This window comes from Doryrhamphus excisus, linkage group LG17 (assembly GCF_037039965.1).
Source record: "Doryrhamphus excisus strain RoL-2023G ecotype Guam linkage group LG17, RoL_Dexc_Guam_v1.1, whole genome shotgun sequence".
Classification (NCBI taxonomy): domain Eukaryota; kingdom Metazoa; phylum Chordata; class Actinopteri; order Syngnathiformes; family Syngnathidae; genus Doryrhamphus; species Doryrhamphus excisus.
Window position 1 is genome coordinate 9,843,192 of NC_136373.1, and position 21,465 is coordinate 9,864,656.

Sequence of the window (21,465 nt, forward strand, 5' to 3'; positions counted from 1 at the left end):
GTGTTGAAGACATAGACACAATGACTCCAACATGGGCGGGTGGGGGTCGGGACAGACACATGAGATTGAGAGCAATAGAGATGGAGGAGACAATTGAGGAAAAAAAGAATAGGTGGTTGAGTGAAGGGATATGGTGGCATATTGCTTGTTGGTCACACTTACTGCCTTTGTTTTGTTCTCCTAAAGGGGGGGGGGGGGGGCGCGTCTGCGTGTGTGCATCTAGTGTTAATGTCAATAAGGCAGCAATAATAATAACAACAATATACAGTGGTGTGAAAAATGCCCCCCCCCTCCTGATTTCCTATTTTTTGGCACCTCCGTCACACTTAAATGATTTAGATCATCAAACAAATGTAATTAATTGGGAGTCAATGACAACACGACTGAACCCAAAATGCAGTTTTTAAAGCCTAAAGCCTTTTTTTAGCCTCAAAGAAGCATCTCCACGCATATGGGATCCTTTTTGGTAATGGTAATGGTTTTATTTCATTTGAACATGCATCAGATTCCAATTGAGTGCATCCCATAATCAGTTCCCAGTTCCACATGTCCAAAAGGAGTAGGAAGAAGCAAAGCATATTAAATCCTACCCCTCCATCTGGTACTTTTACAATCAGTAACTGTTACATTTGGTCACTTCCTGCTTTCCTAATGTACCTCGTACCGAAGTAGGAGGTGATATGACCATCCAATGACATAATGGGTACCATAGTAAGTGTCAATATAGTGATATATATAGCACATCATGACTGGTTCAAGACTCTTCATCCTTGTATTTAGCAAACATCAACTGCTTGTATTGTTTCTTGAATTGGCTCATCGTTGTGCATTGTTTGAGGTCCTGACTCAATCCATTCCATAGTTTGATTCCACATACTGAAATGCTATGGCTTTTTAACGTAGTCCGAGCATATGTTGAATATTGAATAAGTGTTTCAAATGTACTTCTTCCCTGAGATTTTAGCTAATTGGTTGTTTTTAGCCTTATGCATTATTTTAGCTGTTTGAAGATGAACTATATCAGCAAGTTGAAGTATTTGTGATATTAGAAATAAGGAGTTAGTATGTTCTCTGTAGGCGGCATTATGAATTATCCTTACTGACCTTTTTTGCAGTACATTTAGCGAGTGAAGATTGCTTTTATAGTTATTAGCCCATATTTCCACACAATAAGTAAGATATGGTAGAACCAGAGAGCAATAAAGAGTGTGGAGTGATTTCTGATTGAGAACAAATTTTGCTTTGTTCAATACTGAAATATTTCTGGCCACCTTATGTTGTATATTTGTAATATGAGGTTTCCAGCTCATATTTTCATCTATTGTGATGCCCAGAAATTTATTTTCGTTCACCCTTTCAATGTCCACACCGTCTATTTGTATTTGCTGGTGCGTGTCTTTTCTGCTGTTACCAAACAGCATGATTTTAGTTTTAGGTTCAAGAACAATCTATTATCAAACCATCTTTTTTCTTCTCTGACCTTTCTAATGATTTCGTCTGTACTCCCTCCAGAACAAAAAGCAGTGGTATCATCCGCAAATAATACCAGCTTTAAGTCTTTCGTAACTTTGGAGATATCATTGATGTTATGTGGTATTTTACCACGATAGAGTGGGTACTTGTGTGTCAGTGAATAAAAGAGAGAAACAGAAAGAGAAACAGCTGTAGCTTGGCTAAATTGTTTAATTGATGTCAGCCTCTACAGACATTACAACATCCTCTACAAACTGTAATGCCCATGCTTGTGGTTTAGGAAAACGGTCAACAGGCTATTCCAACTGTAAACACAGTCATACAGTCTGTGTGTGTGTCTGTGTGGAGGGGGGGGGCACCTAGAATGAGGAGTCCGCTGTTTCCCCACACAAAACATTTCTTCTACTCGAGATGACAGCATTTCAGCCACAACATGTCATTCTCACGGAGATCCCACGTTTAACAGTAGATTCCGTTAAGGCGGCCCTCATAGGGCCCTAAGCGTAGCACCCTTTTGCAATCTTGCCATTTTTGGTTGCCCTCGGCAATTTTTTTATTCTGTTCTTTGTGGAGACACTAGTAGCTAGTAGACTTAGTGCTAAAACTAAGTAGTACAAAACCACCAATACATGTTATATGTGGGCCGTAGTCAATTATATTTTTAGACTTTGTCAAGGGCCAGTTAAAAATGGACAGGGCTGAAGTTTGGACACCAGTGCATTATGTGCATGCTTACACTACTGCTCAAAAGTTTGGGATCCCTTGGAAATGTTTTGGGCCAGTCTGAGATATAACTTTTTCTTGGTATCAGTATCAGTATTTCTTGATACTGACACTGGTGTTTGGTACAGGTACTATTTAGTGCGGCTGTGAGGCGTCTTTGTCTTAAACTACACACTCTCACATATTTGTCTTCTTGCACAGTTGTGCATCGTTTTTCTGTCCTTGTTAGACCCAGCTTGTGCTGCTCTCTGAAGGGAGTAGTTAACAGCATGGTAAGAGATTTTAGTTTTTGTTTAGATTTTTAGATGGGTTTTCTAATAATCTATTAGCCTTATAAAATGATTATCCTGGATCAGCAGCCATACCAGGAGATTGATGCAGAGGACTGACAGTTACTGATAGTAGGCCTCCATGTAAAAAATGTAGTTCGTTCTTTGAAAATTAATTTCAATTGTTTGTGAATTGGAAAAAAAAATGTTTGTGAAATGCATGAAAAAGTGTTTTTCTTTGGAAAACAAAGAAATTTGCAAGTAGTCTCAGACTTTTGAGCGGTATTGTATATGGGCTTGTAGTTCCAGTGCACGTTTCATATCATCGTGTTTAAAATGCCACCAAACGAGTTGCTTCTCTGCAGGAAGAGGTGAAGTCAAGTCTATCGGGCGACATCAATGTGTCTCAGCGAGCACAGTAGCGGCCACTAATGGCTAAAAAAATGAGAGAAAGATGAGCGTCCTCCTGCCTGTTATTGATGGCCGTGTGTTTCTGTGTGTGGAGAGACGCGGCAACAGAAGCACCACTGACATGTAACGACAAGCTGGTGAGTCCAGAAAAGACCGTCTGAGTGAAAGAAGACAACAGGGGCAGGTTTTCAAATTCACACTAGAGATGGCAATTCTGTACTAATTGGATTCACGGGTATTTCGATAAAACAGGTGGAACAGGTCCAGGCTTCAGACTGAGGCAGGACAGATGGAAAGAAAAGGCAGAGGGTGGGGGATATTGATATGGTTGTTTGGTTCATGGGCAATTACATTTCCACCCCCCCTTTGCTGCACCCTCCAAGCCCAGTGTTGATCAATAGTTTACCCAGCATGAGAAGACGTGGAGGACGGAGACTGATGTAGGGTGGAATGACAAGATGAGAAGAAAATAGAGTATGTTGGGAGCGCCGAGAGTAGCTTGTTGTTCCTTTTCAATCAAAGCAGGAAAGGAGAACACACCATTACGTTCAACAACAGAGCTGGATGAGAGCTTCCCGCTGCCCCTTAGGAGAATTATGTGGCCCATTTTTGAGTTTAGGTGTATATTTCAGCTTTATAAGCAAGAGGGCACTTGAAACCAAAATGTGCAATTACATCCTAAATCATCTATTATCCTCAAAAAGGATTTTGTGTGACAGAGTAAACAAGACATTTTCCAAGGCTGCTCTGTGGCCAAGCTTTTGTGTTTTGTAGCCAGTCAGGCGATACTAAAAACACACACTAGTTTGGGAGAGCCAGCAGGTCTTGTTGTCGTGTCGGACTACAAGGTACAGTCTGCTCAAACACGTGCCGCATGCAGATGCTTGTTCATTCATTAAAGGTGAAGGGGGTGGGGGTGACAGGGTAACAGGGTGAGAGACAGACAGCTGGAGGACGTTTGGGATGTTTTTCCCTTCCCTCCTGGACAATCATCTCCATCTAGCCTAGGCCTCTTCTGTGTTGGCCAAGGTACACATGCGTGGGTAACGCATGTACTGGCGTGAAGCCTGCTTGAGCTAGAATACGATTAAAGGCTTGGTGCTGTCTGTGGCTTCAAACTGCGGCCCGTGCTGGGCCCGCTTGTTCTTTAAAAATCTATTCACGCACGGCCGACCATCACAGCCAAGTGTATTCACAAAGAACACAAAAGGACTAATATAAGACAAACACATAATGGCGCCGTGTGAGGATGTGATCAATGTATTACCGATGTTCATGGAAGAAATCAGCTCATCTCCCAGGCTGGCGTATCAACAAATGAGATTCCTACTGCAGTGATTCGTCATTTGCAGGGTTTCCGCGACATGTAACTGATCGTGGTGCAGTGCCGTTGTTGTTTCTTTCTAACTTGAAAACAATGTGTCATTTGGAGACTAAGTGTATTGAAATTCATGATTTCAAATTCATTTATTGAATGCACTGACTATCAGGTCTATTTGAATTTCAAGCGTAATTGCACCTACACGGGATAGCCTTCAAATGATATTCCTCCTTAAAATGGTACGCCCTAAAATGTGCTCAATTCCATTTGAGGTTCAACAAAAAAGGGGCATGTCTACAGTCCTATATCCTTGCATTGAGTTGCGCCCTGCTGTCTTTCCTCATCAGAAAACAACAATTTGTTTCCTGGCTTTGGAAACTTGGTGTGTTTCAGCACCTCCGAGCATTAGCGAGAGCGCACACAAACAAGACAGACAAGATTGAATCAACTACTCACCAGTTTGAACTCTTGAATGCTACAAATGAAGTAGGGAGTGTTGGGGCGACGACTCTCAATATACACACAATCTGCAAGAGAGAGATTTGAAACAAAAGGTGTTAGCATGATGATGTTCACACTTCCCAAAAATGGATGCTTTTTGATGCAGCCAAGCTCAGTGAGAAACGATTTGGAGTGCCGTTACCGCTGAAAAGACATTTTTCCTCCTCGAGTCAAATTCAATTGGAATGCGAGTAATAGGATTAAGGACTTTGAGTGCTACAAGGTTGCCTTTCCAAAGCAAACATTCCGCCCAAGAGGAATTATGCTATTGTTCCACTCCATTTATACACCAGTGTGCAACACCAGCGTTAACCCTGCCCCACCTCCTGTTGTCAGTGGAACCCGATTTGACAAAGTATCACATGATATACAAACCCAAAGCTGGAAAACACAAAGACGAAATCAATACTCAAATATGTGCAAGGACGGTGGTCAGGTGGCCGTTTTTGCTGCTCAGCTTGAACAGGAATTGGGGTATGGCCTGGTCATGAACCCTTATCCCCAACCCCCCCATTTCCCTAACAAAAACACTCAGGCTACTGTGGAGAAAATACAGTGTGCCACTTCATGGAAGAAGAAAGGAGGAGTAGGTTGTGTGCGGGGCCGGGTGGGGGGCTAAGGGTGGCTGCTCATGTCAAAATAAACATCTGTCTTTATTAGAGTTGGACATTTAACCAAATGTTTTTGATTCACTATGACAAGCGACTGATTGATGTTGAACTTTTTAATGATATGGGAGACTAGGCTGAATTTCCTGTTTTATTGCCAGTGTTGCTGCTTGTAGCAAAGTACATGATTTGGATACACTCATGATACACACACATACTAGGACATATTAGCTAGTAGGTCATATTTGAACAATATCGTGCTGCTCTATGCCAAAAAAGCAAGTCAGGCTCTGTCACAAAAAGATGTGTGCCAAGCATTTTCAGTGACAGTGTATTTTATTTATTGATCTTGCCTGCACTTTATCTTACTGCAAAAGGAAAAAGAGGGCTGGCAAAAGGTATTAAATGACCTTTACAGTCACCAAGTCATTTGTAGAAGGCCTGCTATCTATATTCAGTACAAGAGCTCACGGTGACATCACAGGCTTCCATTTTGGAGAGGTTGTGTGAGTGCATACGTAACCCCAGAGGGGGGCTTGTCATCGGCTATGGGCTGGACGAGCTGTGTGGAAGTGTGTGTGTGTGGGGTGGGTTATCACCCTTACTGGCTCAAAGTGATGCAACATAATTTCTCTCATTCTCACCTCTTCTGTGAGCAGGATGACACGTTACAAAGGAGTCAAATCTCATCTGCACATTAATTTATGGCTAAGATCACATGAACATGCATAAATACTCTGTTGCAGATATTTAATACAGTGTCACAGAGTGCAGGCTTCCTTACATGGGGGTGCGCTATACACCAGATACATACTTTGCCTTTCCAACGTTAATTGGTGCTGTGGAAGAGTCAAAAGGGCCAGCAGTAAGTAACAGTTTATCAGTGTCCTAACTGGAAGTCGTGGAGCAAAAGCGTTTGTCTGTGTAGCATTGTAGAGTGTGCATACAGGGAGTGGAGTGCTAATTACAAACTCACACAGTCCCACAGTCTGGACTTGCGAATAGATATTTCCCTTCAGTGGGCCTATTTGGGTTTTTTAAACAAAACGTGAAATGACCACACTAGATGTAACGGATGTGGTAGAAAACACTAAAATGCTAAAGCTACTTGACATTCAGAGACGTCTTGACGTAACCTCTTTTCTTGTGAAACTTCAGACTGTTCAGTCACTACCGGATCAGATTCGGCATCCGACATTTCAAAAGATAAATCGCCGTTTATTATCAACTCCTCTAAAGTTGGGTTTGGCAGCCATCCCCAAGTCTTCATGAGCACTTGGGAGTGTGACCAACCACAGTGACATGGGTGTGCCTGGAGGCGGGCCATGGGTGTACTGCACTAAAACATACTGTTTTCGCGGTACGCATAAATAGGTGCAGATTCTGGAAGATCTAGAAAGCTTTCTGTGCTGGTTATCATGTTTAGCTCAACACAAAGGGCCGAAAAATGAGCATAATAGGTCCCTTTACAAAAGTCAATTCTTCACACGTCTGTGCAGTTATTTCTCCTTGTGGAACAGAGTCGGAGTTCATGCTGTGGTGGGGGTCTTTGTATGAGGGGGGATGGGTGGATTTTTCTTCTTTCCTTTTAGGGGGAAATGAAGTGCATGTTAGCGTTGCTGTAGGAGGAAGAATCACAGCACAGCCTTTGTAGTCAAGAGTTCCTGCTTTGTCAGTAGCTATTTGCTTTTTCCACTCTTCACCCTGCCATGAAGGCAGCCCACCACTCAACCAGGCTGGCTATTTCAACACATGCAAATAGATCATAAAGCACATCCATTTAAAGAAAATACTGGGTGGCGAATTATATTGTCACTCCCATGATCAGGCAGAAGGATATTCAATGTTATTACACCCCCCCCCAGACAGAGAGGTTTCTCTGCTTTGGCTCATTGGTCAGCTAGCCTTTCTCTTATGGCTGCCAGGCATATCTAATCTAAAACACACCTCCTCTCAGCTAAAGAGCTGTGTCCTGATCTCTTTGTTACCGAGCAAATAAGATTGGCTTTAATTTGTTGCAATGTTCACGGAGAAGGAACAGCACTAGACAACGGCATGGACACATTTGCATTTGCATTAACGGTGTTCTGTAAACAGTGACTGAGAGGGGAACTGTGGCCAACGGTGACAACATGACTGTAGGATGCATCACAGGATTGGCTAATTATATGGTGTAAATAGTCAACATGAAGAGTACAATTAAATATGCACTAATTGTCATACTAAACCAGGGAGGTAGCAAAGATTTATGCTTATAATCATTTGGTTCTATTGTTAAAGGAGAAGTAAAAAAAAAAACTAGCCATGCTGCAATCAGAGTTTTATGCTGCCGATTCCAATATCTCTCATCCAAAAGTGCCATTCATGTAGATTACAGGAAAACTGCACTTTTGGGGAATTTTGTCCATAATTTACAATCCTTATGTGAAACACGAACACATTTATTTCGAACGAGAGAAAAGTGAGTATTAGCAAGCTAAAAATGCACAGCATGGGAGGTGCCGATGTTGATGCTTGGGTTTGGGGCACCCCTCCACAGTGAAGGAAAGTGGGCAGGGATGCTCGCTACAGCTGCATGCTGCAACAGTATGACCCAGCAGTGATTGAAAGGCATTTATTTTCAAATGCAGATCAGATTTTTTTAAGCGGAAATCAGAGGATATTGAATAGGGATGAGCGAGTACACCGCAATCTGTTCACCCATTGAAATGATCTGTATTCGTAGCCATACTCTGAGTGGTACATAAACATAAACCGGAGGTGGGTGTGGATTAACTGGAAATGGGCGAAGCCTAAAGCTGGGCTCAAAGCTGTACATTATTAAGTCTGAAATTGATGTGGATTGATGAGAAGTTGCTGTATGTATATTATGTTTATTATTCAGCTATATGTGTATGTGTCCAAGTGATCCTTTGTGAGACTTTATTCTTTCATTGTCAAATTGGTGATTCATGCAAGCATGGCAATAAACGCATAATAATGCGTCAGCCTTGCTGACCGTATTTTCCACAAAAGCACTGCGTTCAGTACGACAAGCAGTTTTCCAACTGACTTTATATCAGCTATGCAAGATAATCAGCACTTTCTTTAAACACGAATTCCGTCAATGACGTCATAAATGAGTATCCTGCTCATCCCTACTATTGATCGGTGGCCTCGCTCTAAAAAAAAAAAAAAAAAAAAAGAGCAGTTAAGAATGCAAGTAATGGGAGCCAATTATTCTGCCTAGAAAAACTTCTGGAAAAAAAACAAGAATGTCCCATTTACAAAATGCGACCTGCATATTAACCAAACTGCAGCAACATTATTATCATTAATATTGACATTGCTACACCAAAGAACTGCTTTAAGCTGCCTAGCAACTACCTCCATCACACACGCATCACATATTGGCATCACACAACGCCTCACGCCACTCCCGTAAGGTAACATTACAATATTGGGGTTGCCGTCGTTTAGGTTTTCTTCTTCTACAGCTTCTTCTTCTACTGAGAGTTCATCTGATGACTGCGTCCTCTGACCAACCCTGTGAGGTCAATAATCCCATAGACCAGTTTTACAGATTCGTATCCAACACTACCTGGGGTTCGGGGGCAGACAGGGGCATCAAAAAGACATGCACGCATCATGTCAATTACGATGTCACTTCCCCTCCCCCATGCCACAGTTAGAGTACAGTCCCGTGGAAAACTGTACATCGTTGGTAACAACAGCAAATGACACATTTCAGTCATATGCTCTGTGTTACTGACAACTGTTAGCAGTATTGGGGGTGGGGGGGGGGGGGGGGGGGCTGATGTGTGCACATAATGCATACATACAGTCCCCCCGACCCCCAAGATCAGTGGTGCCCGCTGTTCACATCAGCACCCCAACACCCACATCCACACACGAGGTGTTTTAACACAGGCGAGCTGGCAGGCTCTCAGCTTTATACGACACTAATCTTCCTCTCTCTCGCTCTCTCTCTCTTACTCAATTAAATCAATTGTGGTCTTCACGAGAGACCGAGCCAGCCCACCGACACTGGCAGCCATGTTGTATGACACATGAGAAGTGGCGAGCCAGAAAGGAAAGGCTGGTGGTTTCCACCCGCTGTGGCCATTTTAAAGCAAAGACACGAAGCCAGCTCGGATGGAAGCCGGCGTGCTGTAGCAGCACCAAGCACTCGTGCTGCAGACCAAAAACGGGGACGTGCAGATTACACAACGTGTGTGCCATTCAAACAACGGACGATTGGACATTCAGATGTGTGAATTGTCAGTTTTCGTTCATTTCTCCTCATTTATTGTAATGCTTTTTCTCATTTTTGTTTTTGTTTAAAACACAACTTCCACACTATTATACCATTTGGTCCTTGCTTTAAAATAAATATATTAATAACTCTCTCTTTATGAATACTGTGTCGGGAATGGATCAGTGTTGCCGATATCCTGATTGACAATCCGAATAAATAATAAGTATAGAATAAACATAACAGAGCATAGTTGGATAATGTCAGCAATGACAATGAGCTGATAAGAATGAAGGGTTCATAACAGGGTTGGGGGTTATGTTTTATGTATTTCTGCCATTTCTGCCCAAACAAAGCAAGAGTGTTTCGCTAAATATCTTCCATATGCGTTGCATGGGTGACTACATCTTCCTTAATCACAAGCACAGGCATGAGAGTTTGTTGTAGCAATGTGTGCATGACAGGGCTACATAGCATCGCCAATAAAACACAACATAGACGATGTACTCCCAAAGGAATGAATAAGGAGTTCATAAGTGTAGTAGTGACTACACATAGCATTGGCAATAGGATACAACAGGAGATAAATGGACAATGGCTGAATACAAAGAATCAAGCGTAGTCGTCAGTAGCCACATTTACATGGACACAAATATTCCAATTCCATTCGGGTTATTTGCTCAATCGGAAAGAATGTAACCTTTGTATACACCTCATTCCGAAAGAAAAGTGCCAATCCTATAATGGGATTCACAGAATATTCCTTTCCCCAATCCGATTGAGGTATCTTGTACCCACTCAAACGGAAAGTTGTTGTTGATTATAGCAGCGCATGTAGACAAGAGACTGGAATATTCCTTTCCATGTATACCATTGCTTTCGGAAAGGTCATTTGGAAAGATTCCATTCGGAAAGAGAAAATCTCCTCATGTAAACATGGCTACTGTTACAGAGATTAGACAGCATTACGAACACCGTAGTTGAGGACTCTTCTGCCTTGTACATTGCAAGCATCAACTGCTTCTTGAAATGAGAATGAGAATGGCAATGTTAGTTCCAGTTCCCATCGATGTTCCAGACTCCATGCCCAAAACACTAATCAAACAGGAAAGGAAAAGACTACAGGACACCTTCTTGAACGGACCGGTGTGTACAAGACTCCATCCGTTTGCAACTGCAGCAAAGCTAGTGTTAGCTGCAAGACGAACAACTGGCTGACTGCACTCCTTAGCAGCCTTTTTCATCCAGTCGGCTCTAAGCAGCCTGAACCCGTCTCACAGGGATAGAGAGGCTAAGCTGAAGACTATTTCAATATTAGCTGCCCTTATGTGATGACACAGGTGTGTGTGTGTGTGTGTGTTCGTGTTCGTGTGTGTGTCCCCTGTACAGTAACAATCCAAACACCAAATATTGTTTGTTTTACAAAGTATAGCTTGGTTCTTCAGCACATTCCTCATCCGAGTCCCTCTCTCCCAGTCTGAGGCTGTGCAAATCCCTCACCCAGGGTGGTCAGTTTTACATATTGTGTGTCACTCGACGGCTATAAAGGGATTTAACATTTAGTAATGCATAATCCATGGCAGGCTTTGTGCCTGCCTAAGCTGCGCACATCAAATCTGATTGCAAGAGGGCTGACTACCAAGCAGGAGGAGGAAAACACGCACTGCACTAACACACGGGGCTTATCGCTTGAACAATGAGCAGAGGAGACAGCAGGAGGTCAGTTACTGAGGTGGAGGATCTTCTGTGTTGACAATAGGTGGTAAATTGCATACTAGTGCGGTGAGGACGGGGCCACCGCTGGCCACTCATCTCTAATCGAAGACAGCCTAGCAACTACTTCGGGGGGAAGGGTGGGGGTAAAGTTCTAACACCCAGGCAGCTCTCGACCTGTCAGGCTAATTGAAGAAGAAGACAGGAAACAGAAGTATTCGGCATCAAGCTGGCACCGGCTCTGCTGTTCACTCAGATGTGGAAATGTAAATATTGGGATGGGCTTATCCACCGAGACACTCCACTTTGTTTATGTGCCTCCTGAATGTTTCATTGATGTGACTGACTGCTCAGGCTCTTTTCCTTTCTAAATCCTTCTTCCCCTCCCCCAGCGTCAGCATGCTTGAATTACGAGACAAAGCCTTGCTCCTCTGTCTATTAAACATGAAAAAAGACTGCAGTGGAGGTGAAGCCGGTGAGGCCGCTGCTTTGAGATCTCTATCGCCAGCCAACACGTATGGCAGGCTGGCTCCTGTCTGTGTAATGTGTGCAAAGGTATTGGAGAGGATTACCTAACGTTGACTGAAATTCGGTGCATCACCCAGTTTAATATGCACGTGTCCCATCGCCAGTACTTGCCCTTTCGATACATGAAGGCACGACAGTGATGATTACGGCTGATTACGGCACACTGTGGATTATACAGGCTAGAGAAGAGCGTTGTACTCTTCTAACCTGCAGGCAAATTAGAGTGATAGTTTAAATCAAAGGTTCTCGGCTAAAACAAATCTGCATCTCTCTCTGGAAGAACAGCAAGTCATGATGGTGATCGCCTAATGAAGCAGCACTTTGCTTTATCGACTTGGCCCAAGAACAACAGGAGGGTCAACTCAGAATTGATTGTATGATGCATTGGCCTTTAGCCTGAGGTAGCACGTGTTGTGTACTTGCTATTTGCTATTCTGTCAGCAGCAAATTGCAAAGGGCACAGCTTTATTACCTTCTCGTTTTCAACTCAATTGTATGAACGCCAATGTGGGATAGGAGAAAATGAGAGTGGCCGGCGTGTTATTTCCATGGTTCAAAATTATTTTCCTGTCTGATGAATGGGATTGACTGGGCTTACGGCACGGAGTCAGTGGCCATGCCAATGTGCCGCCCCCTGCTGATAATTAGATTAGACAGGACAAGGACTTACCTCCTGGTCTGTAAACAACATCGTCTTCCGTGATAAAGGAGGTGATTTCTCCATTCTCTGTGCGCTCATAGCGAGACTTCTTCTTGGGCATCTTCTTCTTGCCCTTTCTGCCCGCCTCCTCGGCCGTGCCGCTGCCCCCACCTGTACTGCCGTTGTCATTGTCCTCATCCTCGCTGTGTTCGCTTTCTGCATAGTTCTTGGCCCCGCCCTCTAGCGTACAACTGCGCCTGGGCCTGGAGCTCTCGCTCTCACCCCGCTCCCCGTCTTGGCGGCGGGACTTTCCGGACTCTCGCTTGTCCCGGTCCCGATCTCTATCCCTGTCCCGCTCTTTCTCCCTCTCCTTTTCTTTGTCAGCTGTCATGATCCGCCACGTGCCTTCCTCAGTCCTCTCACGGCTTGGCCTCCGTGAAAGGTAGACTGTGAGCCTGGGCTTCAGTCTTCTGAATTTACCAATCAAATCCAGGGAAAATTTGGCCACACCAACAACCCCAGAGTTTCAGAAAAGCTGTAAAATAGAAACAGAAAAAAGAAGAGTCAGTGCGGTCTTGACTGAGCAGAAGTTAATAGTTGGCGCAAAAGACATAGAAGATTGCTCGGAGTGGCCATGTCGCTGGGGAGCGAGCAGCGGTAATTGCTGGCAGCACCCTGCACTGCGTTGAAGACTATCAAGGCATTTGCACACAGTAGAAAGAAAGTGGAATGTTATACATAAATGGAGGTCGTAGCGGACCACCTAAAACCCAACATGACGATGGGGATCCGGCTTGTGGCCAATAAAGTGTCAGGGGGGGTGGGGGCTTTTCAGTATAAACAGCATGCAGCTTAACTGGCCAGGTTCTCTGCAAACCATCTGTAATGACAGAGACATTTATTTGGCGTGTATTTGTGTGTACGCTGGCTTAGCGGACAGCGACTCGCTCCGAGCCCTTTGCCACAGAGTCACCACTGTGTTAATGTCAAAAGACAGCTCTGCTCTGGAGGGAGCTATAGTGGGGAGAGAAACGAGCCATTTTCAGCCATCCCAAAAAAGACCCACTGAGACTGTTCTGGTAGCTAATGAAGTGATCTTAACTACTGTCTGTGTTGGGCCTCTACAGCCACGACAAACAAATGGGAAAATGCAGCACATGTTCCCATAGCTGGGATAGCAGTATGGAGCGGGAGACGAACAGAGAGCATTTACAGCGAGATATGGGAAATAGGACCAGCACACACACTTTACACAGGAGGGGTGTGTTTGGGGACGACTGTGCTCCTAAGCAGCGGGTGCTGTCACTTTGTGAACAGACACCAACTGACAGGGCAGCTGCTCCTGTTGTCGGCTTGCTCACAAACATGAGGCCTGATTAAAGTGCAGCCTCCTCACAGCCCCCATTAATCACCTAATGATGAGTTACCACGGCGACCACCGGGCTGACAGCCTGTACGCACAAGGGGAACACATTAATGCAACGCATGATATTGGAGGGCTCCGGAGAGTTGGTGACCATGCATGTGTGTGAGAACTTCTAAGCAGGCCCCCCCCCAGGCGACCATATCTGGTAGCATGCCTTGAGGGGTGTGAAGAACATAAAAACATCCATGACTGCTGTATTTGATAGCGCCGCTCTAATCCTGGGGGCCGCCAGAATCTGGTGTATGAGCTAAGCACCTCTTCTCTCATCTAATCACAAACATAAGCCTCTTCCAATGAAACTAACCTGGACTACGCGGCTACCATTGGAGGCCACCGTGAGCTCGATAAGTATCTTTACAATCTAGATGCCATTAGTTTCATCTGGATTCACTTTAGAACAAATGCTCAGCATTCTGTGAATCCAGGGTTCATAACAGGGTTGGGGGTTATGTTTTATGTATTTCTGCCATTTCTGCCCAAACAAAGCAAGAGTGTTCCACTAAATATCTTCCATATGCGTTGCATGGGTGACTACATCTTCCTTAATCACAAGCACAGGCATGAGAGTTTGTTGTAGCAATGTGTGCATGACAGGGCTACATAGCATCGCCAATAAAACACAACATAGGCAATGTACTTCCAAAGGAATGAATAAGGAGTTCATAAGTGTAGTTGTGACTACACATAGCATTGGCAATAGGATACAACAGGAGATAAATGGACAATGGCTGAATACAAAGAATCAAGCGTTGTCGTCAGTAGCCGTGTATACATGGACCCAAATATTCCAATTCCATTCGGGTTATTTGCTCAATCGGAAAGAATGTAACCTTTGTATACTCCTCATTTCGAAAGAAACGTGCCAATCTGAATGGGTCAGGGAAAACTATCTCTGTGTGGAGTTTGCATGTTCTCCCCGTGCATGCGTGGGTTTTATCCGGGGACTCCGGTTTCCTCCCACATTCCAAAATCTTGCTAGGTTAATCGTTGACTCCAAATTGTCCATAGGTATGAATGTGAGTGGGAATGGTTGTTTGACTTTCACTTTAGAACAAATGCTCAACATTCTGTGAATCCAGTTACATAGCAGACCTCATTTACTGCGGTTGATTAATTCTAGACTCGACCGTGACAAGAGGAAGTGTGGACTGTTGGGTCCCGTGATCAAAATTCATCTGTGTTTTTGGTGAGGAAGTTTGTTGCGTGGCCTTTTTGTACATATTTGGTGCACTGGGTCCTCTGTGTTGATGGGCTGACCTCTGTTGACCTCTGTTATCTTGCATTGCTCCTCATGAGACACCACTCTCCTGCTAGCGGCCCCGCCTCTCCCCAGAGACAAAGAGACCATGACTGACAAGACGACTCACGTCGTTCAAGCCTCTGCTTCACAGAACAAATGCACCCAGGGGCTGAAAAGTCGGGTGTATTTTGTGCTACTCGTTTGGAGGCGAGAGAAGAGGAAAACAGGCACACGTGCTAATGGCAAAATGACTGAGTTTATTTTCATTTATCTTGTGATGAATTGATTAATTAGCATTTTTCCGGATGGATACCACATTTTAGATCAAGATAAGCGTAACAAAATCTGTTTCACTTAAAGGTGGACGCGATGACTCAAAAGGGGAATGAAGTTATGTCAATAATAAATTGCTGTAATTCCAGTAGGATAGCTTAAAAATATTTTTGTGCATACGCAAGTTATAGGGAAGTCCCCTGCTCTTTAAGTTCAGCCACAAATTCTCGATTAAATTGAGATCTGGGCTTTAACCATGGCGATCTAGAACATTTACCTTGTTGTGTTTGAGATAGTTGTGTGTAGATTGTGCTGTGTGCCTGTCGTCTTCCTGGTAAATACATCTTCCAAAGGGTAGTTTCAGCTGAGGATCATCCCCACAAAACAATGTTGTCACCACCGTGCTTCACAGTGAAAGGGGTGTGTTTGTGGTCATGTGCGGTTTTTGGTGTTTACCAAACATAGCGTCTCAGCTGATGGTCAAAAAACCTTAATTGTTTGGGCAAACTCCAAACGTCTGTCCTATCTGGGCCACTGAAGCTCTTAACTCCTTCAGAATGGTCCTAGACTTCTTGGTCTTCTTCTTGCCCGGTCATTTAGAAATATATTCATCCGTTTCTTAATTATGGACTGAATTTAGTTCAGGGCTGCACGGCGGTCGTGTGGTTAGCGGGCAGACCTCACAGCTAGGAGACCCAGGTTCAATTCCACCCTTGGCCATCTCTGTGTGGAGTTTGGTTTTCTCCGGGTACTCCGGTTTCCTCCCACATTCCAAAAACATGCTAGGTTAATTGGCGACTCCAAATTGTCCATATAGGTATGACTGTGAGTGTGAATGGTTGTTTGTCTATATGTGTCCTGTGATTGGCTGGCCACCAGTCCAGGGTGTACCCCACCTCTCGCCAAAAGACAGCTGGGATAGGCTCCAGCACCCCCGCAACCCTTGTGAGGATAAGTGGTAGAAAATGAATGAATGAATGAAATCATAAGTGAGTTGAGATTACTTGAGTTCTATTGTTGATACAACAAAAATATTTGTTTATTGACCTAATAAAGAATGTTCTGCCCGTGCATGCGTGGGTTTTATCCGGGACTCTGGTTTCCTCCCCCATTCCAAAAACATGCTAGGTTAATTGGCCACTCCCAATTGTCCATAGGTATGAATGTGAGTGTGAATGGTTGTTTGTCTATATGTGTCCTGTGTTTGGCTGGCCACCAGTCCAGGGTGTACCCCGCCTCTCGCCCAAAGACAGCTGGGATAGGCTCCAGCACCCCTGCTACCCTTGTGAGGATAAAGCGATAGAAAATGAATGAATTAAATTCATTCAGTGGGATGCCCAGCGAGTTTGAAACTCTGGAGCCATCTACTGTCCTGAACTTTTCAATCTTCTTTTCTCTGAGTAGCTGGAATGTTGCAATTGGAGTAGGAACATTAATGAACCAAAGACTGGTGTACGACACACATTAACTGTAGTCAGGTCATCGCCATTTCACTAACGGACACTTCAGGCATCAACTAGCTGGATCTCTGCTGCTCAGTCATTTTCAAGGGGAAAACCTATTTTCTATTATGTATTTTTAATTCCTTGACACCAGTTTGTAAAAATCTGTTTTCGCTTTTACATGAACCTCCCCAATTCTTGTTGAAAACCCAAACTACATGAACCTCAGTGACAAAGGCTGAACCTCGATAAAAGGCTGAAACATCCAAGGAGGGTGAATACTTTTCCATCAGCACCACATGACTGCTGCGAGCAGGAGGCCATTGGAGGAACCTCAGAGGCATCTTGTTTTGACTGGGCTCCTGGGGGAATGCCAAGGTTGTGAGCATTGTCACATCATCTCCTTTCTTCTGAGTATAAGGCACTCTTGAGAAATGTAAGCACGATGCGGACCAGTGAAGGACCTCCCTCCAGGTGTAATTGATAAGAGAAGGTGGAGAATGTGAGGTATGTGCTGGTGAAGGCCGTTATCTTCTCTGTGCCTCTTAATGGAGTTTCCTTTTGGGGTGGCCTTTGGCAACTTACCAGTTTGAAAAGATTTCAGCCTCTGGAAGGAGGCTAATCAACACATTGGGCCCAGGAATAGCACCACAGCAAGTTCACATTCCTAAAAACATTTTTGCTATATAGAGGATCTTTGATTAAATAAAATGTTAGGTACAGCAGCACCTCACATTATATTATATGTATAGAATATCTTTTAACAAAAGGACCATTGTGAAGGGAGAGACGTTCATGCCTTAAAGTGATAAAAATGGCAACTATCCCTTTAAGGTATTGACTGATACCAATATGTATCTGTCAAGTAAATCTGTGCTCAAGTACAAGTTGTGTGACATCTCATCAATTAGATGGAGGGCAAGACATGGGGGGGGGGGGGGCTACTTTTTATTCTGATGTTGTCAGAGCAGAAGGCCTCTTGAGATTTGAATATTTGAGCACTCAATCATAAGCCAGTGTTCTGCAATCAAACATCCCCGATTTTTCCTCTTGGTCCACCTGCCTATTGTCAGACTAATGATCTTATCTATCAACTCCGACTGGGAGTCCAAGTGAGTGCGGTGAGTGGGGGTAAGTGTACTATTCATGAGGATGCCCTCCATCCCCCAGCTACTTCAACCCCCATGCCACCCAGCGCGGCTTGACGATAAGACAGCTCAGAGCATTCAGCGTGGCAGTGGAGGCCAGCGGGGGCACTGATGGGTGTCTTGGAGAACAATCCCTATCAGGAAAATGATTAGGTCAGCGTATGAAAGCAATCACCAACATATTATTGCACTATGTTGTGGGAGCAATCGTTGAGCAGATGCTTGGGAGTGGCCAAGGGACAACCCCGCCCCCATTCAACATATTATAATGAGCTGACTAGAAAAAAAGACCATCATGACTACACACCACCACCAAGGGACGGTATTACCTCCATTTCCATCACCACCGCATTCAAAACAATTACATTACACAAAGATGGTATACACCTTTACCAATAAACATCCATACATCCATTTTCTATGCCGCCCATTGTCACGAGGATTGCGGGTATGCTGGAGCCTATCCCAGTTGTCTTCGGGCAAGAGTCGGACTGCACCGGTGGCCAGCCAATCACAGGGCTTACCAACAAACATTGCAGCTCAAAACGCTTCAACACAGCACACGGCTACAGTTGTTAAACATGGAATAACGTAGAAACGGTCCATCGACAATGGTGGTACTCGTCTACTGTACTTTTTTTCTTATGACGGACTATCTTGGTAATAGTTTAGTTTAACTTAGTTGAATAGTTTTCCAAATGACATACTTAACCAATTGGTAGTATTTCTGAAGAACTAGTAGTCAGTCGATTAGTCGATGACCCCTTACCAAGCATCATGTGATATGTAGTTTTTAGCCACACCTTCGCATTACCCACAGGGCTCACAGTTTGAGTGCCAGCTTGTAGACTGGAAATTATGATATATTGCTGGCATCAAACATGTGGTGGAGGAAGTGTAGCTTCTGGGACCGCCTATAATAGTGGCATTTAAGTACTACAGGGCTGGACGATATGGACCAAAAACTTGTTTCCCAATATATTTAGGTTGAATATCGATATACAGTGGTATGAAAACGTTGGGCACAATATGTTCCTTTGTATACGACTGGTTGTTGGGATCATCCATTCCAGGTAAATATATCATATAGCAGACCAACACAGGGATAGATGAGAAGGGAAATGAACTTTATAGGATTTACAGAAAGTCTACAATCATTATGTCAACTATGGGGAGTAGGGAGGTGAATACATTTGGACACCCTTGTTTTATTAATTAGAATACCTTTAACACTAATTATTGGTACACAACATTAGTTTGGTCAGCTCATTGACCCTTGACCTGCATACACAGGTGAAGTCAATCATGACAAAAGGTATTTAAGGGGGCCAATGGCAAGTTGCATCTTTTCTGAAGAGTAGCACCATGAGGATAAGCGGTATAGAAAATGGATGGATGCATAAGCCTCTTGGGTTCATTCAATCTTTGTTCAGTCAACATTTTATTCATTATGTGAAATTTGGTCCTGTTGTCTTTAAATGTAGGTGCCAAACAAAGGGTGTAGTAGGGCAGTGGTTCTCATCTACTTTCAATACAGGCGTCATGTCTGGGAAACAGGAAGTACTCGCAGCAACGCTATATTATAAAGATGGTCTCTAGTAAGAAAAAAAAAACACTTGAATAAAACCTTCACAGACTTATGTAGTGTATTATTAAACGATGGTAGGGGGTCATGCTTGAGCCGTTTAAAATAATGGGCGTGAGTTTAGAAGGTAGCCACCCCCCTATGCTTGAATACAACACTGAGATCCAGCGTTCTTGTGCATTACAAGATGGACCACAGCGTGCAACATTGAACGCTAACCATTTTGTACTGTTATGTTTCATATTCACACGGCCGATCAAAAACCTCAGTATGTGTTGACACTCTGGAAGAAGGCTGTGCTCCACCCCCCCGAACAGTGGCATTAGGCTTACAAACTATGGCTTTTGTGTCTTCATCCATATTGGCTTAATAGCTGAGAAGACGCTCACTCTCTTCTGTGTTCATTTCTTATAGAGTCAATGCGCTCGGGCTTGTACACTGTGAACCCTCCTGTCAACCTGCCGCGTTATTACCATTTAGCCAATGTATCAATTCATGTTCCTCCATGCAGGTTTGTGGCGCTGCAGTCAGTGTTAAATAGCGTCCCACCGCCCGAGCAAGCTTATGAAGCCACTGGGAGCACATTGGCTACAGTGGTGCATTCACCTTTGTGTAAACACACACGTCGGGTCTTAAAATGTTAGGCCATTGACACATGGACACATGCACACACACGCGCACACACACACACACACACACACACACACAGTGGTGTATTTGCAGTGCACGTCGAGTCAGAAAATGGCTGGCGTGGAATGGGCCTTGACCTTCTGTCTTTCTTTCAGATGCACCGAACGTACATCGCCGTTTCTCCTCGTATATCATAGGAGCAAATGGTGCCCTTCACCCTAATCCCTCCTGTCCTCCCCTTAAACAGCTAAAGGGGGTGGGGGTAATTGACAGGCATGAGAGGGGGGGTGGAGCTCAATGAGGGCAAATGCTGCAAAGAATAATTACGTTGCCTCATGTCCCCCCTTCCCTTTCGTTTTTGTCAAACAATAATTCAAGGGAGGGACAAGGGAAGCACTGAAGTGGCTTTCTCAAACAAGAGGTCCAATACGCCCTTTGACCTTTTCTTTCTGCTCACTATGAAAGCAGTAAAAAAAATGCTCTTAGCTTATTTATTATGGCTGTGGCTCTGCTGGGGAGAAAGGCTGTTGTTGTGCTTCACTCAGCATAACTGTCTGGATCACTTTACACTGCACTTCCCCGCTTCCATCGCCTCACTTGCTACTCAGCAGGACAAAACTAGGACTCAATAACGAGGAAGGAAATGTCTCCTAAGTGGCATCCATGAGAGTGGGAGCAGTTGGAATGACAGACTTTGGAGAGCGGTTTGGCTGGATTCCATTGTTGTTTTTTCAACTGATGAGCAGCAACAAAGCTCGTCCTGAAAAAATGACTTTTACACTAAGAGCTCCACTTATCTTGAGGCCCAAAAATATATTTGGTAATCAAATGGCAGAAGTTAAGGATGGGTGCTATGGCCGAAAATACATTCAATACATTCTTGAAATACATTGCAAGAAGATTTTTGGCATTTAAATCATACAACCATTTCGGAACAGTTTAGATACAGGAGGCCGCCAGGAAAGCCATTTAAACATTTATTGTCTATAGCTGTAATTATGCAACACAATAGTGCAAATACATTTAATACAAGAAAATTCAAGTGCTGGCTGCAGAGATTACCAAAAAAAGCTTCAAGTTCTGAGTTTCTCTCCTTTAATGCAAAACCTTCCGAAAGGCGCTACTACCAGGTCAGTCTTCATGACACCCAAGATACAGAACAGGAAGAAGGGGTATTGTTAAAGGGGACCTATGACCTTTTGCCACTTTTCTGAATGTTGTGTTATCGTGTTCAACTATGCCAAAGTTTCAGATCACGAGGTTTGCACATATGGAAGTCAGCTAGGAAAGACGTTTGGAA

General features: G+C 43.9%; 1 protein-coding gene and 1 long non-coding RNA gene across 5 annotated transcripts in view; one reads left to right on the plus strand and one right to left on the minus strand.

Moving 5' to 3' along the window:
• The window catches only part of rerea (arginine-glutamic acid dipeptide (RE) repeats a), a 138,492-nt gene that overhangs the window by 56,711 nt on the left and 60,316 nt on the right, over positions 1-21,465 (minus strand). For all 4 annotated transcript variants that reach the window (XM_058085132.2, XM_058085131.2, XM_058085135.2 and 1 more), the window contains exons 2-3: positions 12,452-12,956; positions 4,654-4,724 (exon numbers count right to left, since the gene is read on the minus strand). In XM_058085132.2, coding sequence (XP_057941115.2) covers positions 4,654-4,724; positions 12,452-12,812 — 432 coding nt within the window. In that variant the 5' untranslated portion in view covers positions 12,813-12,956. The remainder of the gene's footprint in view (positions 1-4,653; positions 4,725-12,451; positions 12,957-21,465) is intronic.
• Positions 1-21,465, plus strand: part of LOC131137325 (uncharacterized) — a 78,033-nt gene that overhangs the window by 889 nt on the left and 55,679 nt on the right. The gene's annotated exons all lie outside the window — the stretch shown is intronic.